At 40.4% G+C, this 17526-nt stretch overlaps 1 protein-coding gene across 2 annotated transcripts in view; it reads left to right on the top strand.

The window, feature by feature from the left end:
* LOC133539980 (polypeptide N-acetylgalactosaminyltransferase 15-like) overlaps positions 1–17526 on the top strand; it is a 33979-nt gene that overhangs the window by 15738 nt on the left and 715 nt on the right. Inside the window, exons 9-10 of one of the 2 annotated variants that reach the window (XM_061882413.1) lie at positions 4055–4198; positions 4255–4453. In XM_061882413.1, coding sequence (XP_061738397.1) covers positions 4055–4198; positions 4255–4419 — 309 coding nt within the window. In that variant the 3' untranslated portion in view covers positions 4420–4453. Of the gene's footprint in view, positions 1–4054; positions 4199–4254; positions 4824–17526 lie in introns of those variants that run through there. The other variant, XM_061882412.1, reaches the window with a different exon arrangement.

Below are 17526 nucleotides of genomic sequence, written 5' to 3' on the forward strand. Positions count from 1 at the left end.
AGAGTATACAGATGAGTTTTAAGGTGAGACTTAAATGCTTCTACTGCGGTAGCATCTTGAACTGTTACCGGGAGGGCATTCCAGAGTACTGGAGCCCGAACAGAAAACGCTCTATAGCCCGCAGACTTTTTTTGGGCTCTAGGAATCACTAATAAGCCGGAGTCCTTTGAACGCAGATTTCTTGCCGGGACATATGGTACAATACAATCGGCAAGATAGGCTGGAGCTAGACCGTGTAGTATTTTATACATGAGTAGTAAAACCTTAAAGTCACATCTTAAGTGCACAGGAAGCCAGTGCAGCTGAGCCAGTATAGGCGTAATATGATCAAACTTTCTTGTTCTTTTCAAAAGTCTAGCAGCCGCATTTTGTACCAACTGTAATCTTTTAATGCTAGACATGGGGAGACCCGAAAATAATACGTTACAGTAATCGAGACGAGACGTAACAAACGCATGGATAATGATCTCGGCGTCTTTAGTGGACAAAATGGAGCGAATTTTAGCGATATTACGGAGATGAAAAAAGGCCGTTTTATTAACGCTTTTAATGTGTGACTCAAAGGAGAGAGTTGGGTCGAAGATAATACCCAGATTTTTTACCGAGTCACCTTGTTTTATTATTTGGTTGTCAAATGTTAAAGTTGTATTATTAAATAGAGGTCGGTGTCTAGCAGGACCGATAATCAACATTTCCGTTTTTTTGGCGTTAAGTTGCAAAAAATTAGCGGACATCCATTGTTTAATTTCATTAAGACACGCTTCCAACTGACTACAGTCCGGCGTGTTGGTCAGCTTTAGGGGCATGTAGGGTTGGGTGTCATCAGCATAGCAGTGAAAGCTAACACCGTAATTGCGTATGACGTCACCCAGCGGCAGCATGTAGATGCTGAAGAGTGCAGAGAGAATCAAGCACTTTAAAGCTTTTTTTAGGGATATTCGGAGACAGGTAAAATTTTGAAAAAAACTTCAAAAAATACAACATGCCACTGGGAACTGATTTTTATTGTTTTTAACCCTTTTGAAATTGTGATAATGTTCCCCTTTAAAGGCCCACGGCAGATTCTAATAATACTTTTAAAATAAAATAAAAACACAACAAAAGTGGAATAAAAAAGTTTTAGGTGAAATGTAATATACAAAAAGTTGCAGTGTTAACTAATAAAACAAAGCTGTTTTTTTTCTTTAAAACTGCCATTGCTCAAAACATAATATTGAATCAAAATCAAACTATGAATTATTGACCTATCCAAGGCTCCGATTACTTCATATCAAATATTCCAGTTTGAAAAACATTTTTTGTGAAAGATTTTGCATATTTTACGTGTTTGTCATTAAAAACATACTTTTCTTTCAAAAAAAGGGAAGAAAACAAACAAATATACAACATTAAAAAAACAACAACCTTAGAATAGATCTGAAGTTGATGTAGACTCTGGAAATTCATCCATCCATTTTGTACCGCTTGTCCCTTTTGGGATCACGGGGGGTGCTTGAGCCTATCTCAGCTGCATTTGGGCGGAAGGCGGCGTACACCCTGGACAAGTCGCCACCTCACCACAGGGCCAACACAGATAGACAGACAACATTCACACTCACATTCACACACTAGGGACAATTTAGTGTTGCCAATCAACCTATCCCCAGGTGCATGTTTTTGGAGGTGGGAGGAAGCCGGAGTAACCGGAGGGAACCCATGCAGTCACGGGGAGAACATGCAAACTCCACACAGAAAGATCCCGATCCCGGGATTGAACTCAGGACTACTTTTATACTGAAATAAATACACCTACAACTTATGAAATAAATATATGGAAAAAAAACTACCAGCAGCGGTAAAGTTTAGATCCATCCATCCATCCATCCATTTCCTACCGCTTATTCCCTTTTTTTTTTTTTTTTTTTTTTTGGGGTCGCGGGGGGTGCTGGTGCCTATCTCAGCTACAATCGGGCGGAAGGCGGGGTACACCCTGGACAAGTCGCTACCTCATCACAGGGCCAACACAGATAGACAGACAACACTCACACTCACATTCACACACTAGGGCCAATTTAGTGTTGCCAATCAACCTATCCCCAGGTGCATGTCTTTGGAAGTGGGAGGAAGCCGGAGTACCCGGAGGGAACCCACGCATTCACAGGGAGAACATGCAAACTCCACACAGAAAGATCCCGAGCCTGGGATTGAACCCAGGACTGCAGGACCTTCGTATTGTGAAGCAGACGCACTAACCCCTCTGACACCGGGAAGCCCCTAAGTTTAGATCCATGAAGGAAAAAAGAAAGTGAATGAACGTTTAGAACTGAATAAATTTACATATGCATATAAATTTGTTTTCTTTTGTATTGTTTTTTTAATGAATTAACATTTATGACAATCTTTTCCCAAAACACAATATAAAATGTGAGATATAACAGGACAGGGGTCACCAACCTTTTTGAAACCAAGAGATACTTCTTGGGTACTGATTAATGCGAATGGCTACCAGTTTGATACACACTTAAATAAATTGCCAGAAATAGCCAATTTGCTCAATTTACCTTTAATAAATAAATCTATATATATATATATAAAAAAGTGGGTATTTCTGTCGGTCATTCCGTCGCACATTTTATTTCGTTTTACGGAAGATATTTTGTAGAGAATAAATGATGAAAAAAACATTTAATTGAATGATTTAAAAGAGGAGAAAACACGAAAAAAATGAAAATTAAATTTTGAAACATAGTTTATCTTCAATTCGGACTCTTTAAAATTCAAAATTCAACCGAAAAATATGAAGAGAAAAACTAGCTAATTCGAATCTTTTTGAAAAAATTTAAAAAAATAATTTATGGAACATCATTAGTATTTTTTTGTGATCAAGATTAATTTTAGAATTTTGATGACATGTTTTAAATAGGTTAAAAATCCAATGTGGACTTTGTTAGAATATATAACAAATTGGACCAAGCTATATTTCTAACAAAGACAAATCATTATTTCTTCTAGATTTTCCAGAATAAAAATGTGATTCTACAGATTTTCTAGATTTGCCAGAATAATTTTTTTAAATTTTAGTCATAATAAGTTTGAAGAAATATTTCACAAATATTCTTTGTTGAAAAAACAGAAGCTAAAATGAAGAATTAAACTAAAAAGTATTTATTATTCTTTACAATAAAAAAAAAAATACTTGAACATTGATTTAAATTGTCAGGAAAGAAGAGGAAGGAATTTAAAATGTGTTTAAAAATCCTAAAATAATTTTTAAGGTTGTATTTTTTTTCTAAAATTGTCTTTCTGAAAGTTATAAGAAGCAAAGTAAAAAAAAAAAAAAATATTATTTAAACAAGTGAAGACCGAGTCTTTAAAATATTTTCTTGGATTTACAAATTCTATTTAATTGTTGTCTCTCAGAGAATAAAACATTTCGAGCAAAGCGAGACCAGCTTGCTTGTAAATAAGAAAAATAGAGGCAGTTCATTGGTAAGTGCTGCTATTTGAGCTATTTTTAGAGCAGGCCAGCGGGCGACTCATCTGGTCCTTACGGGCTACCCGCGGGCACCGCATTGGTGACCCTTGTAACAGGATAATGCATACATTTATCATTTGTTTTGAAAACAACTTGATGGGGCCCCTGGGGCCCCATTTTGAAAGTTCCTAGCGCCAACACTGGAAAAGTATCAAAGTATGAAAAAGTATTGAAATACATTTTGTCACCTGTACCAAAATATTGGTATCGGAACAACACTAATAAGAACATGAATTAACTTTCAAAGACGGACAAACAAAAACACACACAGAGAATGTCCGCAACTTGGAAAGGACAGAGCAGACAATGTGTTTCTATGTTACAAATGAATCATTCATCTACTATGAAGTCTGCCTGCTATAAAAGGAGCAAAACATCAACTTGTGGCAATCCTTTGCTTTTTTTATGGTTAAGATTATGAGGAACAAATTGTGACAAAGTCATGAAATTGCAAGTCGATTCAATGTTTAACGGCAAGTTTGTAAAGACTTGCTGCACTTTAGGGCGCAACCATGTCAAAGGACTTTGTCGTCCTTTCAGCACTGCGAGCTGAACTCTCAAGGGGAAGTGCGATGGGGCCCCACGGGGGCTTGGTGTTTGGACGCCATCGAAGGACGGGTGGCCCTCTCCCAGTGCGCCAGCCACCGGCCAATCAGCAGCAGGCTACAGTGGACCTTCCTCAAGGTATGACGATTACCCTCACATTTCTGGAAGAAACTCCTGACCTGCTCTGTTCTCAGCTGAGCGGCCAGCTGCAGCACCAGGACTCACACCTGTGTGTGGAGGCCGTCAAGACCAGCGTACCGCCCAGCGTGCCACCCCACGGGGCGGGGGACCTCTTCCTGCGGCCCTGCACGCCTCATCCCGCCCAACAGTGGCTCTTTGAGCAGCTGGTGTCTCCATGACCACACGCCAATGGACTCCAGCTGCAACGCCTGGGTGCTGTATATCTTTACATATCATTATATACTCAAGTATGGACAAAAAAGGATAAGGCACGCCTACAATTCATCTCATCCCATTTTAGCGATCTCTGACCTCTTTCCCGCAAGCTTTTTCTAGCTGCAACTGCATAACTTCCTCACCTGGATTTACTGCTATCATCATGGCCAACTGTCCCATTATTTTTGTCCATATTGTCGTACATATTACTGATGTTATGTGTTCCTGTTTTAGGGATTATTCTTTCTACTCATAATTTAATAGACTAATAATACTTAAATGGAAGCAGTAGTCACACAGGACATGTGTGTTTCTTTCATAGAACACAGAAAATATATCTACAAAATAACATAGAAATACACGTTTTATATATGTATATATATATATATATATATATATATATATATATATATATATATATATATATATATATATATATATATATACATATATATAAAAATATATAAAACTGTCTTAGAAAATTAGAATATTGTGATAAAGTCCTTTATTTTCTGTAATGCAACTAAAAACATGAACATTTCATACATTCTGGATTCATTACACATCAACTGAAATATTGCAAGCCTTTTATTATTTTAATATTGCTGATTATGGCATACAGCTTAAGAAAAGTCAAAAATCCTATCTCAAAAAATTACAATATTTCCTCAGACCGAGTAAAAAAAAAAAGTTTTATAACAGCAAAACAAAATCAAACATTTGAAAATGTCAATTAATGCAGTCAGTACTTGGTTGGGAATCCTTTCGCATGGATTACTGCATCAATGCGGTGTGGAATGGAGGCAATCGGCCTGTGGCATTGCTGAGGTGTTATGGATGCCCAGGATGCTTCAATAGCGGCCTTTAGCTCATTTGCATTATTGGGTCTGGTGTCTTTCAGCTTCTTCTTCACAATACCCCACAAATTCTCTATGGGGTCTAGGTCAGGGGAGTTGGCAGGCCAATCGAGGACAGTAATGCCATGGTCAGTACACCAGTTACTGCTGGTTTTGACACTGTGAACAGGTGCCGGGTCATGCTGGAAAATTAAATCATAATCTCCATAAAGCTTTAAAACAAATGGAAGCATGTACACAGCTGCATTGACTCTGGACTTGAGGAAACACAGTGGACCAAAACCAGCAGCTGACATGGCTCCCCAAACCCTTGCTGACTGAGGGAACTTCCGTTGTGTAGAGTTCAGGAGTGGCTTGACCATGGGAATACGGCTATTGAAGCTGTATCTGTTGAAAAGCTCTATGGAGATGATGATTTCATTTTCCAGCATGATCTGGCACCTGTCCACAGTGCCAAAAGCACCAGTAACTGGTGTACTGACCATGGCATTACTGTACTCTATTGTCCTGCCAACTTCCCTGACCTGAACCTCATAGAGAATTTGTGGGTTATTGTGAAGCAGAAGATGAAAGACACCAGGCCCAATAATGCAAATGAGCTAAAGGTCGCTATTGAAGCATCCTGGGCATCCATAACACTTCAGCAAGCCACAGGCCGATTGCCTCCATGCCACGCCGTATTTGTGCAGTAATCCGTGCAAAAGGATTCCCAAGTAGTGAGTGCATTAATTGACTTTTTCAAATGTTTGATTTTGTTTTGCTGTTATAAATCTATTTTTTTTACTTGGTGTGAGGAAATATATTCAAATTTTTTAGATAGGATTTTTGAGTTTTTCTTAAGCTGTATGCCATAATCAGCAATATTAAAATAATAAAAGGCTTGCAGTATTTCAGTTGATGTGTAATGACTCCAGAATGTATGACATTTTCATGTTTTTAGTTGCATTGCAGAAAATAAAGGACTTTATCACAATATTCAAATTTTCTGAGACAGTCCTGTGTATATATATATATAGATATATATATATATATATATATATATATATATATATATATATATATATATATATATATATATATATATATATCTATATATATATATAATCAAAAAAATGTGTATGTATGTCAGAAAATGTCTGCCATGAGGTGGCCACATGTCTCCGCAACCCCGAGAGGGAAGAGCAGTAGGAAATGGATGGAAAAAAATATATACATTTATGAAAATAAATGTATAAAAAGTAAACATTTTTGGTGTATTTATTTATATTTTTCCTACAATGTATTGTATACATAGTTTCATATACATTTTTTTTAAATCATCAATCAATCACTCAATGTTTATTTATATAGCCCTAAATCACAAGTGTCTCAAAGGGCTGCACAAGCCACAATGACATCCGCGGTACAGAGTCCACATAAGGGCAAGGAAAAACTCACCCCAGTGGGACTATGAGAAACCTTGGAGAGGACCGCATAGGGGAGACCGAAAGCAATGGACGTCGAGTGGGTCTAACATAATATTGTGAAAGTCCAGTCCATAGTGGATCTAACATAATAGTATACACTATTAAAAAATATAGCTATTGTTTACATAATTTTCTTAAATAAGAATACATGTGTTGTTCTATGCAATTACACATTTCAACTGTATGTTAAAGTTCAATTATAAATAGAAAAATATGAATATACATTTTAAAAACAGATCATTATTATTATTATTATTATTATTATTATTAGTCACCTATGTTTATATATTTTTATATTGTTATATGTGGACATGATTTTACTTTCGATCAGGGGTGCCAAACTATCTGCAGGTGAGCTACTTTTCAATTAACCAAGTCAAGGGGATCTACCTCATTCACATATATAATTTATATTTATTTTTCTATGAAAGAGACTTTTGTTAACAAGTTTAAAGGTGTTTAATGATAATAAAATCATGTTTAATTTCTTTCTTTTATGAAGAGTAGAATATAAGTTGTCGTATTACCTGATTCTGATGACTTGAATTGATTGGAATCAGACTAGTGCTGATCATGTTTGCACTTTCAAATGGAGGAGAAATACCGCCCGAAAGTGGTTTGTTTTTGGCATCCTATTTATCCAGCTTCCATACTCCTTTTTATACACTTTACAAGAAATACATTGGCGGAAAACTCCTTCGCTTGCGAGCTTGTGCACGCCAGCTTTCTGAGAGTCTCATTTTGTTAGCACAGGCAGGATGAAGCAGCGCTTTTATTGTAAAGATAGGAACTGTGCAGAGAGTTTTGACAGCAGGTACGGCGCGAGAGTCTGTTGGAATAAAAAGTGTCTCTCACCTTCCTGTCGGTCATTTTTTCTTAATAATGAGCTCGCAGCAGCCAGCGTCATCTCAGAAGACCCTCGGCTGCAGTGAATGTCAGTCAAGTGACGAAAGTGATGTCTCGGTGAAGAACAATAATAGATTTTATGTGTAAAAGCACTTTACTTAGAGCAAAAAACCTCAAAGTACCTACTCAGTGGCCTAGTGGTTAGAGTGTCCGCCCTGAGATCAGTAGGTTGTGAGTAATCATACCAAAGACAATAAAAATGGGATCCATTACCTCCCTGCTTGATACTCAGCATCAAGGGTTGAAATTGGGAGTTGAATGTGAAGTGATGTGAATTATATTTATATAGCGCTTTTCTGTAGTGACTCAAAGCGCTTTACATAGTGAAACCCAATATCTAAGTTACATTAAACCAGCGTGGGTGGCACTGGTAGCAGGTGGGTAAAGTGTCTTGCCCGAGGACACAACGGCAGTAACTAGGATGGCGGAAGCGGGAATCGAACCTGCAACCCTCAAGTTGCTGGCACGGCCACTCTACCAACCGAGCTATGCTGCCCCATCGGCAGCGTCACCAAAAATGATTCCCGGGTGCAGCTACCGCTGCCACTCACTGCTCCCCTCACCTCCCAGCGGGTGATCAAGGGTGATGAGTCAAATGCAGAGAATAGTTTCGCCACACCTATTGTGTGTGTGACAATCATTGGTACTTTAACTTTAAAGTGCTACAGTGCATTAAAAAAAATAAAAACTAGAACTGCCTAATAGCTAAAACTAGCACACACACACACACACACACACACACACACACACACACACACACACACACACACACACACACACACACACACACACACACACACACACACACACACACACACACACAATATATAAATATATATATAATATATATAGGAGGCCACGGGGAAGACCCAGGACACGTTGGAAAGACTATGTCTCCCGGCTGGCCTGGGAACGCCTCGGGATCCCCCGGGAGGAGCTAGACGAAGTGGCTGGGGAGAGGGAAGTCTGGGTTTCCCTGCTTAGGCTGTTGCCCCCGCGACCCGACCTCGGATAAGCGGAGGATGATGGATGGATGATGATGGATGGATATATATATATATATATATATATATATATATATATAGTTAAAAGGTTTTTTTTTAAATAAGGGTTTTTAAGCCTTTTTTAAAAGCCTCCACAGTCTGTGGTGCCCTCAGGTGGTCAGGGAGAGCGTTCCACAGACTCAGAGCGGCTGAGCAGAAAGATTAATGATCGCTAATTTTTAGGTCTACTTTTTAAATGCCTGGCTGGCGATCGACTGACACACCCTCCGCGATTGATCGGTAGCTCGCGATCAACGTAATGGGCACCCCTGCTTCACATCAAGGGTGTCAAACGTACAAACAGGTTTAATCCGGCGCGCAAAATGAGAGTGCAAAATATGCAAATCAGCTGCAATGTTTCTAACGAAAGAAACTGCTGTTCTAAGTATGTCCACACACAATAGCAATTTCAGTGTAAGCCATGTCACACATCACACTGTTTAAGATGAGGTGTCAGCTGACTTCAAGCCCCTCTGGATTGCAAAAAAAATCAGCTGCTCCTGCGCCATTATTTTACCAGTACATGCGGCTCTTTGCCCACTCTTATGTGGCTCAGCTGCATAATCGCCGACGCCCCCGATTATTTCAGGAGGTTTCCTGATTTCACTCGGGGCTAACATTCTACGATTTTCACTCGGACTACAATATTGAGGGCTTTACTTTTAACGTCCTCTACAACATGTCATCGCGCCGCCTTTACACCGTGCTATCTGCGCAGTGCGTTCCGGCCGGAAGCATGCATTTCGCTGCTTCTATCGTCACATGTACGAGATTGCAAGGCATACTTGGTCAACAGCCTCAGAGGTTACACTGAAGTTTGTGATATAAACAACTTTAACACGCTTACTAATATGCGCCACACTGTGAACCCACACCAAACAAGAATGACAAAACACATTTCGGGTAAACATCCTCACATAAACGCAACACAACAAATACCCAGAATCCTTTGCATCCATGACTCACCTGACAATGTTATCCACCCCCAACCCCGCCCACCTCAACCGACGCACGGAGTGGGGGGTTTGGTGCTAGCGGGGTGTATAATATACCGGTAGTCAGAAATAGGCATGAATGCAAAGGATTCTGGGTAATTGTTATGTTGCGTTTATGTTCTGTTACTGTGAGGATGTTCTCCCGAAATGTGTTTGTCATTCTTGTTTGGTGTGGGTTCACAATGTGGCGCATATTAGTAAATAAATAAATAAATGGGTTGTACTTGTATTGCGCTTTTCTACCTTCAAGGTACTCAAAGCGCTTGGACACTACTTCCACATTTACCCATTCACACACTGATGGAGGGAGCTGCCATGCAAGGCGCTAACCAGCACCCATCAGGAGCAAGGGTGAAGTGTCTTGCTCAGGACACAACGGGCGTGACGAGGTTGGTAGTAGGTGGGGATTGAACCAGGGACCTTCGGGTTGCGCACGGCCATTCTCCCACTGCGCCACACCGTCCCTTGTAAGAGTCTTCCATCCGTCCATCCATTGTCTACCGCTTGTTCCCTTTTGGGGTCACGGGGGTGCTGGCGCCTATGTCAGCTACAATCGGGCTGAAGGCGGGATACACCCTGGACAATTTGCCACCTCATCGCAGGGCCAACACAGATAGACAGACAACATTCACACTCACATTCACACACTACACTAGGGCCAATTTAGTCTTAAAGTTGTTTATATCACAACCTTCAATGTAACCTGTATGGCTGTTGAACAACTATGCCTTGCAGTCGTGTACGTTCATCTGTGGCAGCCACATTCAACAAATTACTCGGCTGGCAAGCTGTTTGTACATGTTGTAGAAGGCGTCGAAGGCAGTGGCTTCATAGCACGCCCTTATTATTGTTATCTGAGTGACCATCAGCAGATTTTTGTGAGAATGGTGGCTTTGAGAATTCGGGAACCTCCCGGGAAATTTGGGAAGTTTGACAAGTGTAATGCTGTCAAGCGGAATTCATGTAAAAGTCGCGGGCCGGGTGTGTAAGACCCCTGGTTTACACATAGCACAAAGAAAAAAAAAAAAAAACTCTTTATGATGTGTTATTTCATTTTAAATTTCAAAAGACTTTTGTGGCTCCCATTGTCTTCTTTATTTTGTGAAACGGGTCAAAATGGCTCTTTGAGTGGTAAAAGTTGCCGACCCCTGGATTAGATGTTCCTCCATGCCGCCCCTGACCTATAAAGAGTTCGACAGCCCTGATCCAAGCTTGATGATTTTGGTCGTTGTCAGCAAAACCAACCCAATTCTCCACTTTTAGAATAAGATTTGGGTTCTTACAGATTTCCCACTGACTTCTAGGTGTTAAAGATGAAAACAATCCATGATTGGGACTCCCGTTGTGGACTTTAGCCTAAGATATGTCTTGTGGAGTCAAAAAGTTTGGACAAACATAAGAAAGTGTTTCCAACTTTTGACTGCTACTTTATTGAATTATGAAATGGTGATCAATTAAGGTCACACAGTTAGGATTTTATTTTGCAAGATGGCGGCGCCCGGACGGGCTGCGACACTGCGGTGCTCTTAGCTAAAGATGGAACATTTGGCGGAAATGCCGGACAGTTCTGCAGACTTCATGGCTGGCTCGCATCGTGGTCACTCCGTGATCACGTACGACCGCCAGACACTTCTGGATATGGACATATCGGGCCGTTTTGGACTGTTAGACGCGTGCGTGCTAAACATGCTAACTAGCATGGGAATACGTCGGCGGCTACATGCAGCGGCCTGTGAAGCAGGGGAGTCTAGTAGCAGCGGGGGCCGTCTACGGAGCAGACGCCAGCGGTGTGATCGGAAACGCGGATGCCGAGCGGGGCTTAAAACAAAGCAGAAGGCTAATCCCCACAGAACACCACTTCCCTCCATCCTGAAGACGGATTCAGATGAAAGATGCGAGACTACTGGTCTGGGTAAGGAGTCTGTTAAATTAGAACAAGTTTTTTCTGCTTTGAGTGTTTCAGAGTTGGACATGTGTTTTACCGAGGTGGCTAACTATGATGCGTGCAGTTTATCAAAGCAACAAACAAACAATCGGAAAATCCCCGTTACTGAGGTGGCTAACTATGATGCGTGCAGTTTATCAAAGCAACAAACAAACAATCGGAAAATCCCCGTTACTGAGGTGGCTAACTATGATGCGTGCAGTTTATCAAAGCAACAAACAAACTATCGGAAAATCCCCGTTACTGAGGAGGCTAACCATGATGCGTGCAGTTTATCAAAGCAACAATCAAACAATCGGAACATTCCCGTCGTATCAATTCCTAGATATGGTCGTAATTATACTGAATGCACTGGGCATAATAAACACAACATTATTAATATTGCTACTACGGATAATTTGATCAAAAACTCCCTAAAACAGCCCACTACCTATAATATAGGTTTTTTAAACATAACATCATTGTCTCCCAAAACGTTGTTAGTTAATGATATTATCAGAGACAACAATCTTAACGTCATCGGTCTCAGTGAAACCTGGCTTAAACCAAATGACTTTTTTGCGCTAAATGAGGCATGTCCTCCTAACTTTACACATGCGCATATTGCCCGTCCGCTTAAAAGGGGTGGGGGGGTCGCACTAATATACAACGAAAACTTTAACCTTAGTCCTAACATAAATAATAAATATAAATCGTTTGAGGTGCTTACTATGAGGTCTGTCACACCGCTGCCTCTACACCTGGCTGTTATCTACCGCCCCCCAGGGCCCTATTCGGACTTTATCAATGAATTCTCAGAGTTCGTTGCTGATCTAGTGACACACGCCGATAATATAATCATAATGGGGGACTTTAATATCCATATGAATACCCCATCAGACCCACCGTGCGTAGCGCTCCAGACTATAATTGATAGCTGTGGTCTCACACAAATAATAAATGAACCCACGCATCGCAACGGTAATACGATAGACCTAGTGCTTGTCAGGGGTATCACCGCTTCCAAAGTTACGATACTCCCATATACTAAAGTATTGTCCGATCATTACCTTATAAAATTCGAGGTTCAGACGCATGTTCGTCAAACTAATAATAATAATAACTGCTATAGCAGCCGCACCATTAATACGGCCACAACGACAACTCTTGCTGACCTACTGCCCTCGGTAATGGCACCATTCCCAAAATATGTGGGCTCTATTGATAACCTCACTAACAACTTTAACGACGCCCTGCGCGAAACCATTGATAACATAGCACCGCTAAAGTTAAAAAAGGCTCCAAAAAAGCGCACCCCGTGGTTTACAGAAGAAACTAGAGCTCAGAAATTATTATGTAGAAAGCTGGAACGCAAATGGCGCACGACTAAACTTGAGGTGCACCATCAAGCATGGAGTGATGGTTTAATAACTTATAAACGCATGCTTACCTTAGCTAAAGCTAATTATTACTCAAATCTCATCCGCCGTAATAAAAACGATCCTAAATTTTTGTTTAGTACGGTAGCATCGCTAACCCAACAAGGGACTCCTTCCAGTAGCTCCACCCACTCAGCTGATGACTTTATGCAATTCTTTAGTAAGAAAATTGAAGTCATTAGAAAGGAGATTAAAGACAATGCGTCCCAGCTACAACGGGGTTCTATTAACACTGATACGATGGTATATACGGCGGATACTGCCCTCCAAAATAGTTTCTCTCATTTTGAGGAAATAACATTAGAGGAATTGTTACAACGTGTAAATGGAATAAAACAAACAACATGTTTACTTGACCCACTTCCTGGGAAGCTGATCAAGGAGCTCTTTGTATTATTAGGTCCATCAGTGCTAAATATTATAAACTTATCACTTTCCTCGGGCACTGTTCCCCTAGCATTCAAAAAAGCGGTTATTCATCCTCTTCTTAAAAGACCTAACCTCGATCCTGACCTCATGGTAAACTCCCTACCGGTGTCTCACCTTCCCTTTATTTAAAAAATCCTCGAAAAAATTGTTGCGGAGCAGTTAAATGAACACTTAGCGTCTAACAATCTATGTGAAACCTTTCAATCCGGTTTCAGGGCAAATCACTCGACGGAGACAGCCCTCGCAAAAATGACTAATGATCTATTGCTAACGATGGATTCTGATGCGTCATCTATGTTGCTGCTCCTCGATCTTAGCGCTGCTTTCGATACCGTCGATCATAATATTTTATTAGAATGTATCAAAACACGAATTGGTATGTCAGACTTAGCCCTGTCTTGGTTTAACTCTTATCTTACTGATAGGATGCAGTGTGTCTCCCATAACAATGTGACCTCGGACTACGTTAAGGTAACGTGTGGAGTTCCCCAGGGTTCGGTCCTTGGCCCTGCACTCTTCAGCATCTACATGCTGCCGCTAGGTGACATCATACGCAAATACGGTGTTAGCTTTCACTGTTATGCTGATGACACCCAACTCTACATGCCCCTAAAGCTGACCAACACGCCGGATTGTAGTCAGCTGGAGGCGTGTCTTAATGAAATTAAACAATGGATGTCCGCTAACTTTTTGCAACTCAACGCCAAAAAAACGGAAATGCTGATTATCGGTCCTGCTAGACACCGAACTCTATTTAATAATACAACTCTAACATTTGACAACCAAACAATTAAACAAGGCGACACGGTAAAGAATCTGGGTATTATCTTCGACCCAACTCTCTCCTTTGAGGCACACATTAAAAGCGTTACTAAAATGGCCTTCTTTCATCTCCGCAATATCGCTAAAATTCGCTCCATTCTGTCCACTAAAGACGCTGAGATCATTATCCATGCGTTTGTTACGTCTCGCCTCGACTACTGTAACGTATTATTTTCGGGTCTCCCCATGTCTAGCATTAAAAGATTACAGTTGGTACAAAATGCGGCTGCTAGACTTTTGACAAGAACAAGAAAGTTTGATCACATTACACCTGTACTAGCTCACCTGCACTGGCTTCCTGTGCACTTAAGATGTGACTTTAAGGTTTTACTACTTACGTATAAAATACTACACGGTCTAGCTCCATCCTATCTTGCCGATTGTATTGTACCATATGTCCCGGCAAGAAATCTGCGTTCAAAGGACTCCGGCTTATTAGTGATCCCCAAAGCCCAAAAAAAGTCTGCGGGCTGTAGAGCTTTTTCATTTCGGGCTCCAGTACTCTGGAATGCCCTCCCGGTAACAGTTCGAGATGCTACCTCAGTAGAAGCATTTAAGTCTCACCTTAAAACTCATTTGTATACTCTAGCCTTTAAATAGACTCCCTTTTTAGACCAGTTGATCTGCCGTTTCTTTTCTTTTTCTTCTATGTCCCACTCTCCTTTGTGGAGGGAGTCCGGTCCGATCCGGTGGCCATGTACTGCTCGCCTGTTATCGGCTGGGGACATCTCTGCGCTGCTGATCAGCCTCCGCTTGGGATGGTTTCCTGCTGGCTCCGCTGTGAACGGGACTCTCGCTGCTGTGTTGGATCCATTATGGATTGATCTTTCACAGTATCATGTTCTCATATGTTCTCATAGTCATCAGTATCACAGTATCATGTTCTCATAGTCATCATTGTCACCGACGTCCCACTGGGTCATTATTGTCACCAATGTCCCACTGGGTGTGAGTTTTCCTTGCCCTTATGTGGGCCTACCGAGGATGTCGTAGTGGTTTGTGCAGCCCTTTGAGACACTAGTGATTTAGGGCTATATAAGTAAACATTGATTGATTGATTGATTGATTGATTGAATTAAGGTCACACAGTTAGGATTTTATTTTGAAACGTTAAGCAGCACTTTCTTCCATCAGCAGCAGAGGGAGCAGTTTGCTTAATTTTGCACCTTCTTGCACACCTTGTTGATGCTGAACACGTGACCTGCACCACTGTAACTCCTGGAAGAACTTCCAAACTCCTTTGTATCGGACATGTTTGCAGGTTACAAGATGTGTCTTTCAACTCGAAATATATCAACATTAGCAGCTTCCTGTGGACCATGTTGTGCAATATTCCACATGTTTGAAGGTGTTCACCTGTAAATATATCATGATTAACAACTTTATGTGGACCATGTTATGCAATATTACACATGTTTGAAGGTGTTCACCTATAAAATATATCATGATGAGCAACTTTCTGTGGACCATGTTGTGCAATATTCCACGTTTGAAAGTGTTCACCTGTAAATATATGAACATGAGCAACTTCCTGTGGACCATGTTGTGCAATATTCCACGTTTGAAGGTGTTCACCTGTACATATATCATGATTAACAACTTTATGTGGACCATGTTATGCAATATTCCACGTTTGAAGGTGTTCACCTGTAAATATATCATGATTAACAACTTCCTGTGGACCATGTTGTGCAATATTCCACGTTTGAAGGTGTTCACCTGTAAATATATCATGATTAACAACGTCCTGTGGACCATGTTATGCAATATTACACATGTTTGAAGGTGTTCACCTATAAAATATATCATGATGAGCAACTTTCTGTGGACCATGTTGTGCAATATTCCACGTTTGAAAGTGTTCACCTGTAAATATATGAACATGAGCAACTTCCTGTGGACCATGTGCAATATTCCACGTTTGAACGTGTTCACCTGTAAATATATCATGATGAGCAACTTCCTGTGGACCATGTGCAATATTCCAGATTTTTGAAGGTGTTCACCTGTACAATATATCAACAGGAGCAACTTCCTGTGGACCATGTTATCCAATATTTCACATGTTTAAATGTGTTCAACTGTAAATATATCAACATGAGCAACTTCCTGTGAACCTTGTTGGCAATATTCCACATGTTTGAAAGTGTTTAACTGTAAATATATGAACATGAGCAACTTCCTGTGAACCTTGTTGGCAATATTCAACATGTCTGAAGGTATTTAACTGTAAATATATAAACATAGGCAACTACCTGTGGACCATGTTGTGCAATATTCCACATGTTTGAAGGTGTTCAACTGTAAATATACATAAGCAACTTCCATTTTCTATGTGTGGACATACTTTGAAGACACATTTAACCTTTTTTAGGCATGTAGACCACATTCGTCCAGGTCCATTTAAAAACTCCTTTTCATCTGTTTATAACACATTAGTCCAGTTCTAGAGTTTCCACACTACATTGTCCCACATTTTTATCTGGACCTGGACTGAAGTGGTCAAGGTGAGCACAAAAGGGTTAAATGTGCCTTAATTGCACAAATAGGATAAAGGTATCACACATCATAAACAGTTTCTATTAAACTTCAGGATCCGTGGGATAATCTAGTCTAGATCGACAATTTCCAGTAGCGTGGTTTTCAATCTAGACTTGGACTAATGTAGTCTGCATGCCTAAAATGGAGGAAGTGTGTCTTTATTTTATTTTCCCAAACTTAGTTCTATCCATCAATCCATTTTCTATCGCTTGTCCATTTTGGGGTTGCGGGGGGTAGCTGGAGCCTATCTCAGATGAATTCAGGTGGAAGGCAGTGTACACCCTGGACAAGTCGCCACCTCATTAATTTTTTATGTAGCATTTATATTTTTGTTTTGCTGTCGTGACATAAAGTATCTGTCTGGTGTCGACTGTCCGTATCGCCACCATTGGATCCTTCAGGGCTTCCATAAGCTCACACAATAACACATCATGCATCAAAACAAAGACTTAACAGTCATATCAGTCATTTATTAGCATAACAATGTTTGTATTGAAAAAAAAAAAAAGGTTTATTCCAGTACATTCTGTTATCAGAGCATCTTAATCCCGCCTACAGTACGTTAATGCCAAAACATTTTCATATCCTGCTTGTGCCGGCAAGCAAAAGTGGCACAACCTCAAATCTTGCATTGTTCTTAGTACAAAA

This window comes from Nerophis ophidion, linkage group LG21 (assembly GCF_033978795.1).
Source record: "Nerophis ophidion isolate RoL-2023_Sa linkage group LG21, RoL_Noph_v1.0, whole genome shotgun sequence".
Taxonomy (NCBI): Eukaryota; Metazoa; Chordata; class Actinopteri; order Syngnathiformes; family Syngnathidae; genus Nerophis; species Nerophis ophidion.